This window comes from Macaca fascicularis, chromosome 7 (genome assembly GCF_037993035.2).
Source record: "Macaca fascicularis isolate 582-1 chromosome 7, T2T-MFA8v1.1".
Taxonomy (NCBI): domain Eukaryota; kingdom Metazoa; phylum Chordata; class Mammalia; order Primates; family Cercopithecidae; genus Macaca; species Macaca fascicularis.
The window spans coordinates 73,781,182-73,804,229 of record NC_088381.1 but is presented as its reverse complement, the minus strand read 5'-3'; the positions used below and the strand labels follow the sequence as shown (position 1 = coordinate 73,804,229).

The following is a 23,048-nucleotide window of genomic DNA, read 5'->3' as shown; positions in this document are numbered from 1 at the left end:
TCAGCTTAGTTAATAAGCCTTGTCCCTAACTCCCTGTGCCAGGAGCCTTGGTCAGGAGCTAAGGAGGGACAAATTGGGGTAGGGACAAGAGCGACAGACGTCTGTCTCTGCATGCCAGACATACGGATGACAGGGCACAGTTTATTCCCATCAGGAAGCTTCCCAATCTTCAAGAAATTATTTGCGTTTCAATCAATTTCTTTTTGACCTGTTCGTAAACTGTGTAGAGTTGATGGAACCAATTATTCCCCCTGAAATAAGAATCATGTTTTGAAAACAGTCTATGGCTATCATCCTGAATTTCACACATAGGTCACAAGGCCACATTCTCATTTTTTTCTTTTTATACGTTTTATTTATTTATTATTTATTTATTTTTTTTAGAGATAAGGGTCTTGCTATATTGCCCAGGCTAGATTGGAACTGCTGGGTTCAAGCGATCCTCCCACCTCAGCCTCCTGAGTAGCTGGGATTACAGGTACATACCGCCACACCCAGCCAGTTACAAAAAAAAATTCTTTTTCTTTTTTAGAAATGGGGGTCTTGCTGTGTTGGCCAGGTTGGTCTTGAACTCCTGCCTCAAACTATTTTCCTGCCTTGGCCTCCCAAAGTCCTGGGATTACAGGCATCAGCCACCATGCTTCACATTTCTTACTTCACACTTCTTACTGGAGTCTGTCTTCTCTCAGCTGTAAAATGAATAATTTTGCACCTACTTTATGGGGTTGTTGAAATGATTAAATAAAATGGTGCTCTAAAGCATTCAGCCTGGTTCATTTGGAAGTGGTAGCTGTTGATAAAGGAAGAGCAGTGATATTTTCTGCCTGTGGTAGAAATTGCTGGAGTTGGGCTTGGCAAACAGGAGAGAAGACCATGAAAGTCACCAGGAAGTACACATGAGAGGGACCCTGGAGGAGCAGGCTGTCACCTGAGGGCCCCTTACTTAGTTAGCCAGCAGCAGTGATGTAGGAGGCCGCACCAGTCTGCACGTGCAGCGCCTGCAGCGCCTGGCACACAACCGTGCAGTAGGGATCCTCCACTAGCATCATAAACCAGTATTTGCCGTGTAGTGTAGTTGCTGAGATCCTGGTTCCCATGAATTCAAATCCCAGCTCTACCAATGACCGGTTATAGGACTTTAGGCAAGCTTCTTTGCGCCTCTGTGCCTCAGTCTCCCCGTGGGTGAAAGGGGATAATAACAGTACCTCTATCCAACGGTCGATGTGAGGATTCACTTAGGTGACATATGTGAGCCCTTGGAACAGCACCTGGAAGCTAGCAAGTGCTGATTATTACCAAGCTCCAGGCAAGGCCTGGAATTGAGCTCAAAATAAGACATAAGGTCAGTCCCTATGGGCATTTACAGCAGTGGAAGGGGGAGATTTTTTAAAAATCATCATTAGTTACAACTGAGGTACATGCTTTGAAAGTACAGGGTGTTCTGGCCCAGTGCAGTGACTCAAGCCCGTAAACTCAAAATTCTGGGAGGCTGAGGTGGCCGGATCCCTTGAGGCTAGGAGTTTCAGACCAACCTGGCCAACATGGTGAAACCAGTCTCTACTAAAAATACAAAAATTGGGCTGGGCACGGTGGCTCAAGCCTGTAATCCTAGCACTTTAGGAGGCCGTGACGGGCGGATCACGAGGTCAGGAGATCGAGACCACCCTGGCTAAAATGGTGAAACCCCGTCTCTACTAAAAAATACAAAAAACTAGCCGGGCGAGGTGGCGGGCGCCTGTAGTCCCAGCTACTCGGGAGGCTGAGGCAGGAGAATGGCGTAAACTCGGGAGGCGGAGCTTGCAATGAGCTGAGATCCGGCCACTGCACTCCAGCCTGGGCGACAGAGCGAGACTCCGTCTCAAAAAAAAAAAAAAAAAAAAAATTAGATCCACATGGTAGTGCACACCTGTAATCTCAGCTACTCCAGAGGCTGAGGCACGAGAATCGCTTGAACCTGGGAGGTGGAGGCTGCAGTGAGCTGAGATCGCGCCTCTGCACTCACAGAGTGAGACCCTGTCTCAGAAGAAGAAGAAGAAAAAAAGTACAGAATGTTGTGATGAGAACAGGGGTCCTGATGAACTTTGCCTCTTGCTCTGTGGGGGGAGAGGTCCAGGGAATTGTGGGAAAATGTAACTGTTTCTCAGGAACTACTATCAGGGACAGACTTTTCTAGAAGGATGTGGGGGAGCTCCTAGAAAAGGAGGCAGGGGAAGTGGAGGAGCTGGGCTCAGAAAGGACTGGAAACGGTGTAACTTGGCAGGAAGGGTGCAGGCCTTCAGGTACCCTCCCTCAGCAGGAATCAGTATTAAACATTTTTGTCCTTGTTGAAGATTCTAATTCCAGGGCCAGGGCACTAGGCTAGCCTGAAGTAGTCTATGTGAGGAGCAGGCATCTTGACGGACATCTCCTGAGACTGAATCTCAGTGGAGGTCAATCAGGACTGGTAACAGCAGCCCCTGTGGACAGTTGGGCCAGGGATTCTTAGCTTTTTTTGTGTCATAGACACCTTCTTAGAATAGTGTTTTTTATTTTGTTTTGTTTTGTTGTTTTTCTTGGGTGGGGGCAGGGGGATGGAATCTCACTCTGTTGCCCAGACCGGAGTGCAGTGGTGCAATCTTGGCTGACTGCAGACTTCGCCTCCTGGGTTCAAGCGGTTCTCCTCCCTCAACCTCCCGAGTCGCTGGGATTACAGGCGTGTGCCACCACACTGGGCTAAGTTTTGTATTTTTTTGGTAGAGATGGGGTTTCGCCATGTTGGCCAGGCTGGTCTTGAACTCTTGAGCTCAGGCAATCCATCCACCTCAGCCTCCCAAAGTGTTGGGATTACAGGCGTGAGCCACTGTGCCTGGCCTAGAATAGTGTTTTCTGTTTTTAATTTTTTTCTGTGAAATATGTTTTATTAATTTTTATCTCAATAGTTTTTGGGGTACAGGCAGTCTTTGGTTATATGGAAGAATAGTGTTTTTAAGCACATAAAACATGCAGGATTACAAAGAACATCAAAGGTATTGAAATATCAGGACAAATAGGTAAATTTATTAACTAACAGGATCTAGCGGCAGTCTAGTAACCACCGTTATTTTGAAGTACAGATGAGTGCAAACAAATTTTGAAAAACCTGCAGCACCTGTAATGCGTTATGAAAATATCTGTGGTCGCTAGAGGGGACAAAGTCACAGGCACTGTTAATACCACGCTGGCTGACAGCCTGTGCTCATAATTGGAGGAAATGCCAAGTATCAGTAGGCGGTTAGAAGAAACAAGATGAAAATGTTTTCCCCGTTCAGGGACTCCCTTATTTAAGCTGAGAGCCTCTCCTTCCAGTATTTTGTAAAAGTCAACCGTTATGTGAAAAAAAAAAAGAGATGAATTTCCGATTGTGTTTTTTTTTTTTTTTTGGCAAAACAAAAAACCACAAACATTAAAACACTGTGTATATTAAGTACATCTAGAAAAGTGTATGCAAAATATTTCATATTTAAATAGAAGGGACTAGAGCTCAATGCTGCTTGGCTCGGGGCTTCTCTCTACCTCTCCAGGTGGCGGGAGCAGGTGAGGGTCGGCATCAGCCCGCAAGGCCGGCGGAGGACTGTTTCCCTGCACCCCACTGCTGAAAAACGCCAAGGTCAATTTCTCAAGTCCGTTCATGGTGTCTTGGGATCCACGCTGGACGGTGGCGGCCGACTTTCAGCTTGACCTGAATTTTATTCCTAATCAGCTGTGTGATCTCGGTTGGTCCTAAACGTCTCCGAGCCTCCCTTTCATCTGTGCAGCTGGGCCTCCAGACCCCAACCCTCAGGCGGTGGTTAATCACGTAGACCTTATTCTGCGTGCACTTTACCACAGTTCACCAACCACCGAGCGCTGCGAGTTGTTGAAGCACCTGGAGCAACAGAAGACGGATACGGAGACCGGAAACAGCCGGGGATGGGGACAAGGTCCAGCCGCGCTGTGGGCTGAAGGCTAGCATCTGCCAGCACATTCAGGTTCAACGGAAGGCAACGTTTTTACCCATCAGAATTGCTCAGGACGAGGAGACGAGGAGGCAGGGGCATGGGCGAGGGAGAGAGCCTCGCTTGCGGCTGCGAGCCCCAACTCTTGGAAACCATCAACTGAGTATAAATTGAGATTTCTGTATAGGATGCCCCGCCCTCTCCACTTTCCTCCACCTGCGACAGGGTGTGAGACCCGGCACATTTTAGAAATGTGCCTCCGCTGAGACAGGTAGGCGGGCAATCTCGCAGGGACTTGTGGGCGTGGTGGGTGGGAGTGGTCACTTCCGCTGATCTTCGCGTTCCACACATCTTTGAATTGCGGTGAGAATCGGCGGCAACTACATTCAGATCGTCTCAATACTTCGTTCCTGAAGGGGAATAAACTAAAAGTTTGTCATCACACCATCATTCGACCGCGGCAGGACTCGAACCTGCAATCTTCTGATCCGAAGTCAGACGCCTTATCCATTAGGCCACGCGGCCACCTGGTTCCTACTCTTCCTTGAGCAACTCATAAAAATGTTACCTCCGCCCACCAGCTAGCTCGGGACCAACCCACCTGCTCCTTGAGCGGGGGAGGTTGGCCTTTAGTTCGCAGTGTTCCGCAGGGAGAGCCCACCCAGAAGTCCCCTTTCTCCCCCCGCGGGCGGATCGCACCATTGGCGGCCCTCCTATTGGTCGCGCTGGGAGTCTCCCGCTTGCCTCTCGGGTAGCAGCGGGACCTAGTCGGGTGCAGACGGGAAGTTGCTGCTGCTAGCGAAGCGGACCGGCCGGGTGGAGGCCACACGCCACCCCGAGGCTGCGTAGGCCGCGCATAGGGGGACGTCGCGCCGTGGGCCTGGGGTCGGGAGAACCGCAGACCAGGAAGCACCGTGCGGACCGAGGTTTCCGGCGGGTTCGGCGGCGGGGAGGCTGGGTCGCTGAGCGGCAGCGCGGCCCCTCCCTCTCCAGTCAGGGAGCGAGGCCCGGAGCAGGGCGGCGGCTAGTCCCAGGGCGCACCGCGGCGCCTCTGCCGGGCGCAGGCGGGCGGCGGGGCGCACGGGGGTGGCCGCCCACGCCCGCTGCAGGACGCCCTCGGCCGGCTGGGCCGTGGTCCGGGTGTGGGTGGAGGTCCCACGGGACGGCGGCCCACCCTACGGGTTCGAATCCGGGTTCTGGCACTTCTCGACGCTAGGCTCTCGGGCCGCGCCGGTCGCGTTAATGGCAGCCACCATTTGCGGAGCGCTTGCCAAGAGCAGGGCCGCAAGACGTAGGCGCCCTGTGTGCTCCGGACAGCGGCCCTGTGTGACAGGCAGAATCCGTAACCCCATTTTACAGAATAGGATATCAGGGCCTAAGGAGCGTTGCCCAAGGTCACACAGCTCGAGAGAGCCAGAAGCGGGGTTCAAAGCCGCGTCGCTCTACTCCAGATACTGCTCTCTTACTCGCTGCCTTCGGCTTCCCCACGTGGGTCCACTGACGAAGCTGCGTGGACCCCGGTTCCCCCAGGAGGGGTATTGACGTTTCCCAAGTTTTGAGGCTTAACAGAAAATGCAACGGAGGCGCCTGGCACAGTGCTGGGGACGCAGTAAATGCTCAAGGAATGGTGACTATGAATACAGCTTTTACATATATGGTAAAATAACGCTTTATATCATCTGTCTCCTTTAGGATTTGGGGTGGAAGGCAGGCATGGTCAAACCCATTTCACTGACAGGAGAGCAGAGACAGGACGTGTCTCTCTCCGCGTCTTCCAGCCAATAAAAGCAGCCAAGCTGGAGTCCAAAGCTAGGTGTTCTGACTCCCAGCGTGGGGGTCCCTGCACCAACCATGAGCCGCCTGCTCTGGAGGAAGTTGGCCGGCGCCACCGTCGTGCCAGGGCCGGTTCCAGCTCCGGGGCGCTGGGTCTCCAGCTCCGTCCCCGCGTCCGACCCCAGCGACGGGCGGCGGCGGCAGCAGCAGCAGCTGCAGCAGCCGCAAGTGCCATCCTCGGAGGGCGGGCAGCTGCGGCACAACCCGTTGCACATCCAGATGCTCTCGAAAGGGCTGCACGAGCAAATCTTCGGGCAAGGAGGGGAGATACCCGGCGAGGCCGCGGTGCGCCGCAGCGTCGAACACCTGCAGAAGCACGGGCTCTGGGGGCAGCCAGCAGCGCCCTTGCCCGACGTGGAGCTGCGCCTGCCGCCCCTCTACGGGGACAACCTGGACCAGCACTTCCGCCTCCTGGCCCAGAAGCAGAGCCTGCCCTACCTGGAGGCGGCCAACTCGCTGTTGCAGGCCCAGCTGCCCCCGCAGCCCACGGGTTGGGCCTGGGCGGAGGGCTGGACCCGGTACGGCCCCGAGGGGGAGGCCGTACCCGTGGCCATCCCCGAGGAGCGGGCCCTGGTGTTCGACGTGGAGGTCTGCTTGGCAGAGGGAATTTGCCCCACATTGGCGGTGGCCATATCCCCCTCGGCCTGGTAAGTAGGGGCAGGGTTGGGGACATAAGTAGGCATGGGGGCCCAGCTTAATAGTTTGTTTCAGTGAACATTTACTGAGGTCCTGTTAATGTGCTGGGTGCTCACGTAGGGAGCACTGATGTGGTGAATTAGGACTAGACCCCTGTTTATGTGGGACTCACTTTCTGGTGGGAAGATCACAGGCAGTAAGCAAATACCCAAGTAAATGTCAGGCAGTAAAGGCCATGCGGAGAATCACAGTAGAGCGCTGTACATGAGACCTGTGGGAGGCCGCTTAAGATCACCATGATTTGGTGCCTTTACCCCCTCCCCTAATAGCGTCATGAGAAGTTAGTCTGAAAAGTCATTTGAACAGTGTTTCTTTTTGGGGAGCTATTAATTATTTTGGGCAGTAGAAAGCTCCCTTTTGTGGGACTGTCCCAGGCAGTATAGGACATTAGCATCCCTGGCCTTTCCCATAAACGCCAGACCAACACCCCCCTCCCCACTGTCCCAGCCACCAACGTTTCCACATGGACCCTTGAGGCGGCATCTGGTTTACCACCCCTAGTTGAGAAACATTGCTTCCTGCCCCCAGCCTTCCAAGCAGGCATTTTGGTCCCAAACAAGTATATCCAATCTCTCTTTTCTTTTTAAATAACTTTCTAAGTGCTACCCAGGTTTCTTTTTCAAACAATGATGGCAGTACTGTTTCTCCCCTTTTTTTATTCTTCATTCCAGGATTAAAATACTATTTACAACCTTAATGCTTTCAGGCATGGCCAGCAAAAAAGTTGGCAGTTTCTTTATTCCTATTGGAAGCTACATCTTTGTAAAGAAAGCTGCGAAATGTTAAATATGCAGTTGAAAATGGTGAAAACATGGCTAAATAGATAAGGTAGGCATTAATGGCTGAAAAGAGCAAAACTAGATGATTCTGCATTGATTGAATTCCAGTTACAATGAGAATCACACTACTTAGAATATGTAACTCGATGGTCAAAGTAAAGGGGAATACCGGCCATCATTTGGAAAGATAAAGTAGGCTTTGGTGGCTGAAACAAAATTAGGAAATCAGTGACAAGAAAGATTTGTTTTTTGATCTGTTGGTCATTTTTGGCCAAGTTACCTCAAGTTCCCTTTTCTCTTCCTCCTCCTTTCTCTCCTTTTACCTCTCCTTTCCCTCCCTGTCCTTCCCGCTCTGCCCTCATTCTCATTCCATTCTTGCCAGTGGTACTCAGGGCATTGGCCTGATGGCAGAAGTCATTGTTAAGGCCTGGGCTCATGCTGGGGCCTTCCTCCTGGGAGTCTGACTGGTGGGTGGAGGTGGGTGCCACATGGTGCCCTAATAGCAGTCCACTTTGAACCTGGGCATGCCCCTGCTCCTTAACTGAGTAACATTAGGTACCTGACCATCCCACAGTTTACAATGGGAGGAGAAGCCTTCGTCAGCTATGAGCCTCCCACAGGGCAGCTTCTTCCCAAAGACTGTTGGTAAGGGCTTTGGCCATCAGGCTAGAGGGACATCACTCCGGCTATCAACATTTATCTGAGATTCACAGTAAAACTAGTATTAATGGCATGGATCCCTACTCATCTTAAATTTGGCTTTCTTCTTTTTAATCAGTAGTGTATAATGAGATGACTTCATGCACAGCTGCAGAGCTGCATCTTGACACCAATGTGGCTTTTTATTGTAACCAAAGTCCCTGTTATCACCATGGCCTCAACTATTTGACATTCTTTAGCCTTTTTGTCTGTTGTTGTAAGGGCTTTGACATGCTGAATTAAAAGGTGGGGGAGATTTCTTTCAGTCCCTTGGCTTATTTTCACCATTTGGAGTATGAGTTAGATTTTGTCAGGTTTAAAACTAGGACCCTCTTGCTTTCTCTTTGAAAGAAATTAGTTTTATATGTGTTGAATCTGTTGAGGCAGATACTCCCTCTTCCATTCCATAAAGGTTGCAAGGAGCTCCTTCTCTGCAGTGTTGTCCACACATGGCCTCGTCACTCACTTTGATGCTGAGTGGGCCTTGACTGTTGAGAACAATCTGTGGCTTGCAACAGGCATTTCCTCAGTGGCCATTCCCCTACACCTAGCCTTGTGGATCTTGAGCAAACTGCAGCCTTTTACTGAATTAGTGTCAGGCCCCCAACAGGCCGCACTCATCCCTTATCCTCCCACCCCCACCTTATCACATGCGCATACATTTTCTCATTCTGGCACTTTCCCTGGTCTCTCACTGAGGGTGAGATTCTCCAAGGTGTGTGATTTGTTCTTTGTCCCCCAGAATCTTTTCAGCCATGAGATGATTCATCCTGTACATGTGTGCAGTATATGTCTTTTTTTTTTTTTTTTTTTTTTACCAATTCAATTAAAAAAAACTCCACTTTTGGTTCTGTTACTGTCTATCTCCTTTACTAGCACTTTGAACAGTAGCTGGTTTGTGCCTATAGACAACAAGGGGTTGATAATGTTCATAAAACCTCAGAGCTAGATGTAGACTTAGTGAACACTAGGTCTAGCAAACACCTTGATGGCCCAGACTGTAATATAATACCTGCGTGTAGGTCTAATAGCCCAGTAGTTCCATTTTTATGTGCAGAAGTTTAAAGAAGCTTTTGTAGCTCTTGCCCACCAGCACACACACCCACCCTGCTACACCTGACCTGTAGCTGAGTTAGGAGCACCCTTTGGTCTCACTTGTGTCCCCAGCTGCCAGTACGCCATCTGGCATGTAGTGGTAGGTGTGCAGTGGGTGTTGTGGAGTGGAAGTTTAATGTCTCCATGGTGAACCTGCCTGCCTCTCGCCTCCCTCAGGTATTCCTGGTGCAGCCGGCGGCTGGTGGAAGAGCGTTACTCTTGGACCAGCCAGCTGTCGCCGGCTGACCTCATCCCCCTGGAGGTCCCTGCTGGTGCCAGCCCCACCCAGAGAGATTGGCAGGAGCAGTTAGTGGTGGGGCACAATGTTTCCTTTGACCGAGCTCATATCAGGGAGCAGTACCTGATCCAGGTAAGGTTCCTGGGGCCAGCTACAGGTTCTGGCATGGGATGGGCCAGGAGCCCGAATCTCAGTGGTTAGGGAAGGCACTGCTTGCTTGGCAAGTGTCTCTATTGCCTTTGCTGAAGCCACAAGGCCCATCTGTTGACCAGCTGTGCCTCTGGTCCCTGTGCCTAGCTGTTTATGTCCCCGGGAAAGCCTGGTATAGGACCTAAGTTGTCACAAAGTAATAATGGCCTTTATCTCTGTGGCATTTTAGAGCTTAGCATGGATCTTAAAGGTTTTGAGCCACAGCCTGGGCTCATTTCCTGCCTTAACCACTGATGACTATTATGAGGTCCTTAACATCTCTAAGTCTTAGTTTCCTTTTTTTTATAAAAAGGCAGAGATAACATAAATCTCATAGGATTAATAGGAGGGTTGGAACAATGCCTGCATGTCAAACACTCAGTACTCTGCCTGGTGTATAGTAGTGGCAATTCTTAATTTTATGAAGTGTTTTTTCATTGTATCTTCACAGCAGCCCTAGGAGACAGGTCGGGCGGGGGAGAGCAACCTTAGCCTATAGCTGAGGGTGCTGAGGCTCAGACAGCCTTGTTGACATGCCCAGGGCCACAGAGCTTATGAGTGGCAGGGTTGGGGCCAGACTAGATAGCCCTGAAGGCTTTGTTTTGGCCACTCTGTATCTACATTGCTCAGAGCTACTACTGGAAGCTGGGAAGGACTTGCACGTTGGGTTTGAGCCAGGCCTGCATCTTAAAGGGTGGCTAGGATTTGGGAAGGCAGGCCCCTTAAAGGTGATGGGGCAGGCGTGAACAAACATGAGGATTCTGTATTTTGTGCTGGAGGCTGTGTGCTGGGAGGGGAGGCTGTTTGAGGAGCTGAGGTGGGGCTGGAGGTCTACACCACTAAGCAGTGGTGGGCTGGCCCCACAGTTGCAGCCTCCCTCCTTCCCTTCCCTTTCCTCCTTCTCTTCCTCAGGGTTCCCACATGCGTTTCCTGGACACCATGAGCATGCACATGGCCATCTCAGGGCTAAGTAGCTTCCAGCGCAGTCTGTGGATAGCAGCCAAGCAGGGCAAGCACAAGGTCCAGGGCTCCACAAAGCAAGGCCAGAAGTCCCAGAGGAAAGCCCGAAGAGGCCCAGCGGTGAGAGCACACTGCCAGTGGGCAGGAGCATAGTAGCATAGTGCTTGGGACCCCCCTCACCAGCCCGTCTGACCCGAGGCCAAGCTGATCTGCCGTGTCCCTTGCTCTGGTTCCCCAGATCTCATCCTGGGACTGGCTGGACATCAGCAGTGTCAACAGTCTGGCAGAGGTGCACAGACTTTATGTAGGGGGGCCTCCCTTAGAGAAGGAGCCTCGAGAACTGTTCGTGAAGGGTACCATGAAGGACATTCGTGAGAACTTCCAGGTATGGTGCTAGAAGGGGCTCTCGGGAGATGGGCTGTGACACACCCTTAGCTGCGCTTGGGGAGATACAACTGCCAGGCCTGACCCTGAGACCTGGTGGTGGTAATGGGATGGCTGCCCACCTTGCGCCTTCCTGTCATCTTGTGCCAGGACCTGATGCAGTACTGTGCCCAGGACGTGTGGGCCACCCATGAGGTTTTCCAGCAGCAGCTACCGCTCTTCTTGGAGAGGTGAGGGGGAGCCCATGTGGGAATCTTTGGGGGTCAGTGGGTTCCTGGTACCCAGGCCTGCTGTAATCAGGTGGCGCTGGTTCTATCTCAGGTTGGGGACCTTAGCTTTTCCAGGCTGAAAGAATGGAGCCCTTCTGTCCAGTGGTGTCCATCTGGGCCCTGGACTCTGGATTTCTACAGAGGCCCTGAAGGGGAGGGCCATGGAGTTGTGCTTGTGTTTCATGTGCATGGTGCTGGTTTACTATGCACCTTCTCTGAACTAGCTCCTTAACCAAGGGCTTCATGTACATCATGCTTGTGTTTATTAATGAGTCCGTCTTATGAAGTGACCCTTGTGTAGCTGAAAATTCAGGTATATTTGTACCAAAGATACTGAAAGAAGAAAGAAGGGAAGAAAATTTGGCTAGAACTTTTGACCCAAAGCTTAACTACTAATAGCTTACTGTTGGCTAGAAGCTTTACTGATAACATAATACATATTTTGTATGTTATATGTATTATATGCTATATTCTTAAAGTAAGCGAGAGAAGAGAAAATGTATTAAGAAAATCATGAGGAGAAAATGTGTTTACCATTCATTAGGTGGAAGTGGATCATCATAAAGATCTCTGTCCTTCACGTTGAGTAGGCTGAGGAGGAGGGGGGTGGGGCTTGCTGTCTCAGGTGGCTAAGGCAGAAGAAAGTAAGTGTGTAAGTGAACTTGCGCGATCCAGACCTGTGTTGTTTAAAGGTCAACTGTATTTTACCACCCAAGTTGTGAGGTTCAGGCATGATGTTTTTCATGTATGGGATTATTAGCACAGTGCCTGGCACACAGTCATTACTCCATGTGTGGCAGCCATTTTCACTTTTGCCATCTATATTTCCCACATTACCCCTGAGGATGGGATGATATTGTTCCCATTTTATAGATGAAAGAACTGAGACTCCAAAAGATGGGGTTACTTACCCAGGGATGAGTAACAGTGAGCTGGGATTTAATGCTTTGTCTGTTTGACTTTTGAGCTGTGCCATGTCGGTGGCTCGGTTGAGGCTTGCCAAACCAGCTCAGGGATTGGGCCAAAGTCTTGCCTCCTCTGGTCATTTATGGCAGCTCCTGGTGTTTGCCTCCAAGGTGTCCCCACCCAGTGACTCTGGCTGGCATGCTGGAGATGGGTGTCTCCTACCTGCCTGTCAACCAGAACTGGGAGCGTTACCTGGCAGAGGCACAGGGCACTTATGAGGAGCTCCAGCGGGAGATGAAGAAGTCGTTGATGGACCTGGCCAACGACGCCTGCCAGCTGCTCTCAGGAGAGAGGTAGCCAGGCCTTGGGTGGGCAGGATCTAGGCAGGGGTCTGGCAAGTGGGTGGCCTAGCCTTTGGCTTAGCCTTAGCCCTGCCCTAGTGGACTGACTCTGTAGGTACAAAGAAGACCCCTGGCTCTGGGACCTGGAGTGGGACCTGCAAGAATTTAAGCAGAAGAAAGCTAAGAAGGTGAAGAAGGAGCCAGCCACAGCCAGCAAGTTGCCCATCGATGGGGCTGGGGCCCCTGGTGATCCCATGGATCAGGAAGGTGGGGAGCATGGGCAGGAGGTAGAGGTAGGGTAGGGGTTGTTGCTGGGAAGGTCCTGTGATTGAAGGGGTCCTTGGAAAGGGTTGCTCCAGCCTTCTGGAGATGAGCGGGTGGGAGCAGGTCTTACTGAGAGTTCCTTCTCCTGCTCCTGATTGTCTTCCCCCACCCTCACAGACCTCGGCCCCCGCAGTGAGGAGGAGGAGTTTCAACAAGATGTCATGGCCCGTGCCTGCTTGCAGAAGCTGAAGGGGACCACAGAGCTCCTGCCCAAGCGGCCCCAGCACCTTCCTGGACACCCTGGGTGAGCCCAGCCCACCCCCAGCAGTGTATCTAGAGTCCACCCTTGCACCATTCTCAGGACAGACCTGGTCTGGGTTCTGGCACAGAGGCATCATGCACATGTGTACTTATTGACCTGCTGCCATTCATTCACACTGTCTTCCAGTCCTGTTCTCATTTGCTCACTCTGGACTGGCTTACTGGACTCATTCAGCACTGTTCTGAGCACCTGCTGTGCACTGGCCCGTGGCAGCCACTGGGTGTACAGAGTGGAACATAGCTCCTCCTTTCCAGTAGTTCCTTTTTTCTAGGAGAAGCCAGGCATGTAGACCAGCTAGTGCAGCTAGTGTCCATAGGTAGTTCTGACTCTGCCTGGGGAAATAAATCAAGAAGCCTTTCTTGAGAAGGTGCCCTTTCCTTTGAGCCTCATAGGGTGGCAGAGATGAGAAAAAGGGCAGCCAGGGTGAGCAGCAGGGTGCCAACTTTGCACTTGCATGACCCTGAGAGCAAGTGTCCTGAGTGCCTTCCTAGCTTCACCCTGGGCTCAACTCTGGTGAATAGCCTGCAAGAGAGCACCCAGAAGGACTGGTGTTTCTCTAGAGGAGTGGGGAGGGCAGATGAGCTCCCTCCTCTGGTCAGTTACACTGAATGAAATGGAGCTTAGGAAGGAGCCCTGCCCTGGGCCAGGGTATGCTTTTGTGTCCTGGTTTCTGACTAGTGCAGTGGGACTGACTTAGTGTCTTTGCTTTTGAAATATTCTTCTAGAGGATTCCATGGGGGTCCTGGCTAAAGCATCCCAGAGGAGGGGATGGTGGCTGTAGGCCGGGGTCACCAGAAAGCCCCAGGGCTTTGGAGGGTGGGTGGGGCACATTGTGGGAGAGAGAACCTTCCCCCCAACAACTGCCCTTACCATTGTGACACTGCTGTCTTCCTGGTGGGACGTAGATGGTACCGGAAGCTCTGTCCCCGGCTAGACGACCCCGCATGGACCCCAGGCCCCAGCCTTCTCAGCCTGCAGATGCGGGTCACACCTAAACTCATGGCACTGACCTGGGATGGCTTCCCTCTGCACTACTCAGAGCGTCATGGCTGGGGCTACCTGGTGCCTGGGCGGCGGGACAACCTGGCCAAGCTCCCGACAGGTACCACCCTGGAATCAGCTGGGGTGGTCTGCCCCTACAGGTAAGGCTCAGGCCCAGGGGAGGAAGGGGCTGGAGCCCAGGAACCCCTTCCCCTGGCTGGTCAGCTCAGGCTAGTGGAAAGAGTTTGGGTTTAAGAGTCTGGGTTCAGAAGAAGGGAAAACAAAAAAGGAAAAAATTAAAAAAAAAACACACACAAAAAGGCGTCTGGGTTCGTGGTTTTTTTTTCCATGGCTACCCTTACCCTCTGGATCTCAGAGGCCCTGGGAAGGGAGTACGTTGAGATGTTCAGAGTGGGGAGGACTAAAGGCCTTCCTCTTGGGCCTGGCAGCACAGCTGCCTTCACAGGAACATGCAGAGGGCTGTTACAAGTAGCAGGGAGATGGGCTTTTTAAAAAATGTATATGTAATTCGAGTGATAATTATGGGCCAAGCAGTGCTTCCCTCATTTGTTCCCCAAGGAGCCCCATGAGCTAGAATGATTATCCCCATGTTGTAGTTGACAAAGGCTCGGTTGACTTGTTTAAGATCACAGAACCTGAGCTTTAGACAAGCAGGTGTTGGGGAGAAACTTACAGTGGCCCAGAATTAAGAGTCCTGGCTTTTCAGGGCAGCCTGAGTCTCTTGCAGGGCCTTGGGACAAAAGGGGTAAGACTGGCCTTGTTCCTTTGAGCCCAATGGTAGGTGAGCTGGCAGGAGCCAGCCTGCAGCTGGGCCCTGGGTCCTGTCCTCTTGCTGTGCGCTCAGAACTTCTCGAGGCGGCAGTTCTGTAGTGTAAGAGGAACTTGGATTTGAGTGAGACAAGGCCTCGAACCCCAGCCTGCTGCCAGGGTGCTGTCATTTTTAGTTTGTCAAATCCTGTCTAAAACCTGGGGAAAGTGCTGTCTGGTTCTGCCTCAGAGCTGATTCTGAGGACTAAACAGAGAATTGTGGAAGGCACCAGCAAGCTGCCTGGCCCACAGTGGGCATATGGTAATCAGAGGCTGCTGCTGCTGTTCTCTGCCCAGAGCCATCGAGTCCCTGTACAGGAAGCACTGTCTCGAACAGGGGAAGCAGCAGCTAACGCCTCAGGAGGCCGGCCTGGCTGAGGAGTTCCTGCTCACTGACAATAGTGCCATATGGCAAACGGTGAGGGCAGGCTCTGAACCTGAGCTTTGGGGAGGGGAGGTCTCTGTATTCCACCCAGGGAAGGAGCAGCCTTTTTGGGTGGGAGGCTGGCACTGGTGGCTCACCCCAGACTGACCTGCGGTGTCTGAGTACCATGCAGGGAGGGGCTGGTGGATTGGGACCTACCCAGTCCCCTGCTTCACTCTCTTGGTCCTTGGACCACTCCAGGTAGAAGAACTGGATTACTTAGAAGTGGAGGCTGAGGCCAAGATGGAGAACTTGCGAGCTGCAGTGCCAGGTCAACCGCTAGCTCTGGTGAGCAGTGTGCCTGCTCAGGGGTTCTCTGGGTGGGTGCTGGGTGGAAAGGGCTTCCTCTTGCCCATGTAGTTCTTCCCAGCCAGAGTTCCCTAGGTCTTAGGGGGGGTTGGAGATGCCACCCTGTCCCTGGGAGGCCCCACACATGTTGGAGGACAAGGAGAAAGCCTGAGTGAGACCTCATGGCCATCTTGTCATTTCCCAGCCGATGACGACAGTTTCAGGCCCTTTTCCCACTCCCTACCCCCTGGCCCTTGCTGAATGCAGGTGCTGGAGCAGGGCCTGATCTAGGTGTGTGGCCCCCACAGACTGCCCCTGGCGGCCCCAAGGACAGCCAGCCCAACTATCACCATGGCAATGGACCTTACAACGATGTGGACATCCCTGGCTGCTGGTTTTTCAAGCTGCCTCACAAGGTGTGTCCTGGGTCATGGCCTGTCCTGTGGTGTGTCCTCACTCTGCTCAAGGCCCACAGCAGGCCTTCAGAGTGACACACCTGAGACTGTCCTTTTTGTGGGAATGACTAGTAGTGGGACAGAGTGTGATTTCAGGCACATACTGTCATGTCTCGGCTTTTGTTTTTCTAATGAAAGTTGGGTGGCAGGGGGTACATCTGGTACGTGATAGATTCTGCCGATTTGTCACTATGTGGGGAGCCAGGTTTGCTTGTGTCTGTGTGTCCTGGGGGCGTGTGTGTGCGCATGTGTGCGCGCGCACGTTTGTGTGTGTGTGTGCGTGTGTGATGCAATCAGGGATTTGCCTCAGACTGCTGAGGTTCTGAGCTCAGTGTTGGGAGAAGTGCAGGTGCTCACATTGGTTCCCCACCCAGGGGTCTGCCACCTGCCTCCAGCCCCTGCTTCCTTTGCTCTGTCCAGGATGGTAATAGCTGTAATGTGGGAAGCCCCTTTGCCAAGGACTTCCTGCCCAAGATGGAGGATGGCACCCTGCAGGCTGGCCCAGGAGGTGCCAGTGGGCCCCGTGCTCTGGAAATCAACAAAATGATTTCTTTCTGGAGGAACGCCCATAAACGTATCAGGTGGGCCACCATGGGAGGAGTCCTGGGACGCCTTTCCCCCCTCGTCCCACCCAGGGACCTCTGACTAACCTTGGATTCCCAGAGGGCCAGCCTAGCTGTGGTCCAGAGGCCTAGCTACTTTTGGTCCTGGTGCCATGGACCTTGGGCAAGTCTCCCCTCTAGCTTCAGTTTCCCTGTTAACGTAAAAAGAATGGTGCTGTAGGACCATGAGAGCCCTTCGTAGCTCCCAACAGAACCTCTTGGTGTAACTGCCGGAGCCATGGGATATGGCTGAGGACCATGGAGAGCTGGTGGCCTATAAGCCCTGTTGGGGGCTGGGAGCTGGGTCTTGTAGTCTGGAATGGCAAATGTATTCATCTTGAAGGCCATTTCCAAGGTGATTGTGGCCACCAGCACTCTCTGGTGAGCAGAGTGGGTTTTGGGATGATGAAGTCTGCCTGTGTGTAGGAAGAGGTAGTGGTGGAAGGAGTGCCTCATGGATGCCCCCCAGAGAGGAGGAGGAGCTCACTCAGAGGTCTGGCCGGTTCCCAGATGGCTTATGCTCTTGACTGGTGTATCACAGGGCCCCAGGCCTTGGCTGAGCCAGGGCTCACGTTGAGTCCAGTTAGTGAGGCTGGGTAGGAGTATAGCAGTCCAGGAGGTGGGCAGGTGAGGGCCATGGTGGGATGCGGGATAGATTCTGCTTCCCATGGCTGTGCTGAGCTTCACTTTGTCCCTACAGCTCCCAGATGGTGGTGTGGCTGCCCAGGTCAGCTCTGCCCCGTGCTGTGATCAGGTATGGTCTGCTGAGTGGTTGTAGGGATAGGAGAACTGAGGTGAGGTGGTAGGTCCTAGGGCCAAAGCAACTAAGACCCATTTCCTTCCCCTGCACCCCACCAGGCACCCCGACTATGATGAGGAAGGCCTCTATGGGGCCATCCTGCCCCAAGTGGTGACTGCCGGCACCATCACTCGCCGAGCTGTGGAGCCCACGTGGCTCACTGCCAGCAATGCCCGGGTATGTGTCATCTGCACCTCTGGCCCCTGCTCTTCCTCTCCCAGGTCTGTAGAAACTCAGCTCTGAGGGCCTTTAGGTATTTAGCGAGGAGCATGAAAAGGATCCTGTGATCTGGGTCAGGCAGGACTCTAGTTCACTGCCTGACCCAGATCTTGGAGTGGATGGAAGACAGGAAAATCTGGCTTCATGATTCCTGTCCACTCCTTCAGTAAATGTGTTTTGGGCACCTGCTCCTGGCCAATGACAGGCGTAATAGCTACAGCTCTCATGGAATTTAGATGGGACCATGTAGGTGAGGGGTCTGGCATAGCGCTAGGCATAGAGTAGATTCTTTACCTGTCACCCCAATTGCTGATAGGTGGCTGTCTATAGAACTGTGGAGTTTCACCAGTGCTGTCTGGCATTCTCTAAAGCCATTCCCTTAGGAAAGGCTCTCAGTCAACTCTGGCTCCAGGAATAGGGTAGGAGGAGTCTCATTTGGGTATCTCACTCTTCCCACAGCCTGACCGAGTAGGCAGTGAGTTGAAAGCCATGGTGCAGGCCCCACCTGGCTACACCCTTGTGGGTGCTGATGTGGACTCTCAAGAGCTGTGGATTGCAGCTGTGCTTGGAGACGCCCACTTTGCCGGCATGCATGGTGAGCAGGAGCCGGGGTTGGGGCAGCCCAGCCCCTCAGGTAGCATATTGACAGTTCTGATGAACATTGGGCAGAATGTTCCTGAGTTTCTTTTCTCACTCCTGCTTATCTTCCAGGCTGCACAGCCTTTGGATGGATGACACTGCAGGGCAGGAAGAGCAGGGGCACTGATCTACACAGTAAGACAGCCACTACCGTGGGCATCAGCCGTGAGCATGCCAAAGTCTTCAACTACGGCCGCATCTATGGGGCTGGGCAGCCCTTTGCTGAGCGCTTACTAATGCAGTTTAACCACCGGCTCACGCAGCAGGAGGCAGCTGAGAAGGCCCAGCAGATGTACGCCGTCACCAAGGGCCTCCGCTGGTGAGGGTCCCTCTCCCATCCACTTTAACACCCAGGACCTGAGGCCTGCTTTACTGTCCTTTAGTATTCCCATCTGTTCTATCTCGTGCCCATTACTTGAACCCTCACCTAGCCCCTCTCCTTCCACAACTGTGTAACCTAGTTCCAGGATGATTTGTCCTGTTGTGATATTTGCTTGCTTTATGGTCAGCCTTAAACAGTTTTTCCTCATGGGAGTAAAGCTATACTTTTGGTTTACTGTCACCAAGTGGTAGCCTCTTGACAATTCTGATTATGCCGCATAATCAATAATACAGGGGTTGCAAACTCAGATGCCTACAGGGAATGAAAGCAAATGGAGTGGGTGGAAGACAGGAGTTGACAGGAGGGCGCTGTGGCAAACTGGAGCATGTAGGCTGATGTTGATACAGGAGAAAGCATTACCAGGCCTCCAGGTTACTTAGCCTAGCTCTCCAATTTGTTTCCTTTCATAGTACTGCATACTGTGTGCTCAGGGCCTTAGCAGACTCTGGAGGGTTCCAAAAGTGTGAGGGAAGAGAGGTACAACTTCCTGAGGTACAATACACTGTCCACATTTAATTAGCTGGCTCATTGTGGAAACTTTCTTATGAACAACTAAAAGTTAAGTATGTGATAAATGATATAGTGGTTGATGACTGTAAATGCAGGAAAGGGGAGCTGAGTATCATCCAGTGGATAAAGTGAGGTTGGCTAAGGCTCATACCGTGAACAGCGTGTGCTGGTAGAGGCAAGAAAGGTGGTGGGGCTTTAGTTGTGGACACCTTCGAAAGTGTCACAGGAGTTTGGACTGCGGGCGCAGGTGGTAGGGAAGCCGTTTATACAAGTGAGTGACGGGTCTCTGGAGCCTTCAGGCAACAAGCCTTGTGAAATCTGCAGGTTAGATGGAAGCTGAGTTGTCTAGGGTTGTGGCAGTTGAGAAGGGTAAGCCAGGCCTGGCTGTTGTGTTTTCTGCTTCAACAAATGCCCCCTCCCCTTCAGGGTAGCGTATTCTTACCCCATCCCCCCAAATCTAGAGTGATGGTCCTTGCTGCCTCCTGAATATAAGGCCCGTGTTGGTCATTGGGCAATTCAGTGTCTAAAGAAACAGGACAGTAGGAATAGTGGTTGTTTGTGTGCTGGAGTCTTTGTCCTTTATTGGGCTACCATGGGGTGTCCCAGGCTTTGGAGCTACAAAAGCCTGGGCTGCATCTCTTTCTAGCTCCGTGATCCTAGGCAAGGCACTTAGCCTCTCTGAGCCTGTTTCTTCCTCTGAATAAAAGCCTTTAGGGGACTGGCATGATGCCAGTGTTTTTGAAAGTTGAAGTGATGTGAACATTCCACGCCAAGGCACTAGGTGTGACACAGGAAGCACTCCTGTGGAATGATGGTGATAACAACGCTGCCCCCAGGTATCGGCTGTCGGATGAGGGCGAGTGGCTGGTGAGGGAGTTGCACCTCCCAGTGGACAGGACTGAGGGTGGCTGGATTTCCCTGCAGGATCTGCGCAAGGTCCAGAGAGAAGCTGCAAGAAAGTAAGGACCTTCTTTGTGTTAAGGATGGAGGGAGGGGTCTGGGCTTGCCCCAGAAGAGCTTGGATGCTTTGTTTTTCAGCTTTGAGATGCTGAAAGACAGAGTCTGCCCTCTGTTTCTGGTCCCTTAGGTCACACCGGAAGAAGTGGGAGGTGATTGCTGAACGGGCATGGAAGGGGGGCACAGAGTCAGAAATGTTCAATAAGCTTGAGAGCATTGCTACGTCTGACATACCACGTACCCCGGTGCTGGGCTGCCGCATCAGCCGAGCCCTGGAGCCCTCGGCTGTCCAGGGAGAGGTATCTTGCTACCTTTGGAGCATAGGTAGAGGGGCCCCCGGGGAGGGCAGGGCAGGGCACAGGCTCCCTGTGGACCTTACCGATGTTCGTAGGTAGGGCCAGAGTGAAGCTTCTCTTGGGGCTTCTACCCTAGAGTTAATTGGTATGTAGCATAGCCCCTCTCACCTGTGCCCACCTTCCCTCCCCAGTTTATGACCAGCCGTGTGAATTGGGTGGTACAGAGCTCTGCTGTTGACTACTTACACCTCATGCTTGTGGCCATGAAGTGGCTGTTTGAAGAGTTTGCCATAGATGGGCGCTTCTGCATCAGCATCCATGACGAAGTTCGCTACCTGGTGCGGGAGGAGGACCGCTACCGTGCTGCCCTGGCCCTGCAGATCACCAACCTCTTGACCAGGTATGCAGGGCCCATGGCCTCTAGCCTGGCCATGTGCTCCTATGTGGGGCTTTGGGTGAGCGCTTCTTGGGCCAGACTGGGCAGTTTTGAGTTTTCATCCCCCTAGAAGTGAATGTTTCATCTTCTTATTTCTAATTTTTAAAAAGTTATAGAAGTCCTAAAAAGACTAGCCTGAATTTTTAAAAAAAGAGTTCTTGGGTTTGAAAATGTCAAATACCAAGACTGATCATTGAGGAAGCTGTGAGGTTAGGGGAATTATTCCAAAGGGTGGTACTCACACTTTTCTATTTTGAAAATCAAATGACAGAAGCCTTTTCTCATTTCATAGAAAATTGAGACGTTTTTCTTTCTCCCATAAATGTTTCCTTTCTTAAGTGCCAAAAGTTTGTTACTTGACTGCTAACAGAAAACATTGTTAATGGGGACACTCAAATGTGATTTTTTAAAATATCTTACATATTTTATATATTGAGTTGTATTTTCTTGTAGTAAAATTCCTAGTTCTTATAGATGAATTAAATGATATTACCGTTCCATGTTGATCTGCCAATCAGAACCAGTTTGGGAACCATGATCTATCCTGATTATTGGGTAAATAAGAGACGTTTACAATATTCAACATTGTTCCCGTTGCCCTCTTAATCATCTCCGGGGGGTTATGCTTAACAAAGCTAAAAGTCCTCATTTATGCTTCAAACTCTGGCCCAATTGGAAGTGATTTCGTATATTAATAAAATGTACCAAACTGGAAAAAAAAAAACAGTGTGTTGAGTCCATAATTGCATTTCAGCATCTCAGTGGGAGGTTAGGCTGCTGGATGGAAGACAGTGGTGGACCTTCACCTTTCTTGACTTAGCTAAGTGAACAGATGGGGTGTTGGACCAGGGGAAGCCCTGCTCTGAGGGGTGTGGGGTCATTGTTCCAGGAGTGATGCGTCTGTGTTCACAGGAGGGGCATGACTGTGAGGGGAGATTGGGTCTCTTTCAGGTGCATGTTTGCCTACAAGCTGGGTCTGAATGACTTGCCCCAGTCAGTCGCCTTTTTCAGTGCAGTTGATATTGACCGGTGCCTCAGGAAGGAAGTGACCATGGATTGTAAAACCCCTTCCAACCCAACTGGGATGGAAAGGAGATACGGGATTCCCCAGGGTGAGCACAACGCATTTGTTCCTCGTTACAAATAGGATCTGAGGTGGACTAGCAAGTGGGTTTTGGAGAACAGGAAGCTTGGGGCCCCAGAGATCACCCTCTTGATTCATGCTATATTCTAGGCTAATTTCAGTTTAGAAGGTGCCCTGTATCCACAGTGAATGTGACATGATGTTTCAAAAATGAAGACAGCAGAGCTTCAAATATTCTACCTGTACCTGTCCCCTACTTCAACCACAGCAGAAATGTTTAAAGAGGATTTATTCTAGAGAGTGCATTCTTAAATGACAGAAAAACAAACTGTGCTTTAAATACCAAACAAATCAGAAAGCTTATTTTCTATTTAAAATGTATCTAAGACAGACTTATTTTATATAAAAAGAAAACAGACCCTTCTAACATGTAACATTACCATTCGTGACAATTGTTCTCAACCTTTCACTCTCCTTTTTGACCTTAGCATTAAGCTCCTTTGCTCACTTCTGAGCTCTCAGTTACAGTTATTGAGGTGGCATCCTAACCAATTTGCACTATTTTTCAGGTGAAGCGCTGGATATTTACCAGATAATTGAACTCACCAAAGGCTCCTTGGAAAAACGAAGCCAGCCTGGACCATAGCACTGCCTGGAGGCTCTGTATTTGCTCCCATGGAGCTTCGTCGGGGCGGTGCAGGCTCCCAAACTCAGGCTTTCAGCTGTGCTTTTTGCAAAAGGGCTTGCCTAAGGCCAGCCATTTTTCAGTAGCAGGACCTGCCAAGAAGATTCCTTCTAACTGAAGGTGCAGTTGAATTCAGTGGGTTCAGAACTAAGATGCCAACATCGGTGTGGGCTGTAGGACAAGGGGCATTGTTGCTTGTTGGGTAAAAACGAAGCAGAAGCCCCAAAGTTCACATTAACTCAGGCATTTCATTTATTTTTTCCTTTTCTTCTTGGCTGGTTCTTTGTTCTGTTCACCATGCTCTGATGCAGTGCCCTAGAAGGGAAAAGAAGTAATGCTCTAACGTGATAAACCTGCTCCAAAGCAGTGGAAATAAAAAGAAGAAGAAAAAAAAAAATCTATCTTCTCATCAAAGCCTGTGTTACTCATGCTTTCCCCCCTTTCCCACTCACAGGAGGTAATTATGTTGAAGAAGAGGAAGGAGTCCTCCAAAGTGTAGAGTAAGGCAGTGCCACCTCCTTCTCTTAGGACTTTT

General features: G+C 51.3%; 2 protein-coding genes and 1 non-coding gene across 17 annotated transcripts in view; 1 reads left to right on the top strand and 2 right to left on the bottom strand.

Moving 5' to 3' along the window:
• Nucleotides 1-4,405: 4,405 nt before the first annotated feature.
• TRNAR-UCG (transfer RNA arginine (anticodon UCG)) lies at nt 4,406-4,478 on the bottom strand. Its single transcript has one exon. It is a non-coding gene; the product is annotated as a tRNA-Arg (tRNA).
• A 224-nt stretch (nt 4,479-4,702) lies between these two features.
• On the top strand, nt 4,703-22,927 carry POLG (DNA polymerase gamma, catalytic subunit). 5 transcript variants are annotated; one of them, XR_012415341.1, is made up of 23 exons: nt 4,703-4,879; nt 5,646-6,433; nt 9,233-9,425; nt 10,395-10,562; nt 10,681-10,827; nt 10,977-11,056; nt 12,172-12,354; nt 12,458-12,609; nt 12,784-12,910; nt 13,834-14,070; nt 15,035-15,155; nt 15,363-15,449; nt 15,717-15,865; nt 16,325-16,485; nt 17,207-17,260; nt 17,365-17,482; nt 17,984-18,119; nt 18,236-18,482; nt 19,892-20,014; nt 20,143-20,311; nt 20,500-20,708; nt 21,696-21,856; nt 22,398-22,927. XR_012415341.1 is itself a non-coding variant. In XM_005560465.4 (23 exons), the coding sequence occupies exons 2-23, from the start codon at nt 5,805-5,807 to the stop codon at nt 22,472-22,474; spliced, it is 3,687 nt and encodes a 1,228-aa protein (XP_005560522.1). In that variant the 5' UTR covers nt 4,703-4,879; nt 5,646-5,804; the 3' UTR covers nt 22,475-22,927. The 5 variants fall into 5 exon arrangements, 2 of the variants coding, with proteins under 2 accessions (XP_005560522.1, XP_005560523.1); XM_005560465.4 differs by having other exon boundaries at nt 15,758-15,865; XR_012415340.1 differs by lacking the exon at nt 16,325-16,485 and having other exon boundaries at nt 15,758-15,865.
• Nucleotides 22,101-23,048, bottom strand: part of FANCI (FA complementation group I) — an 81,655-nt gene continuing 80,707 nt past the window's right edge. For all 11 annotated transcript variants that reach the window (XM_073996682.1, XM_065548397.1, XM_045395971.2 and 8 more), the window contains one exon: nt 22,101-22,828. In XM_073996682.1, the coding sequence (XP_073852783.1) occupies nt 22,766-22,828 (63 nt within the window). In that variant the 3' untranslated portion in view covers nt 22,101-22,765. The remainder of the gene's footprint in view (nt 22,829-23,048) is intronic.

What these genes read in the sequence shown, in the direction of transcription:
- POLG (XM_005560465.4), top strand. Translation starts at nt 5,805, where the DNA reads ATGAGCCGCCTGCTCTGGAGGAAGTTGGCCGGCGCCACCGTCGTGCCA. An exon ending in GGGGTGGTCTGCCCCTACAG is followed by an intron (nt 14,071 to 15,034) that starts GTAAGGCTCAGG and finishes TTCTCTGCCCAG; the next exon opens with AGCCATCGAGTCCCTGTACA. An exon ending in ATAGTGCCATATGGCAAACG is followed by an intron (nt 15,156 to 15,362) that starts GTGAGGGCAGGC and finishes GGACCACTCCAG; the next exon opens with GTAGAAGAACTGGATTACTT.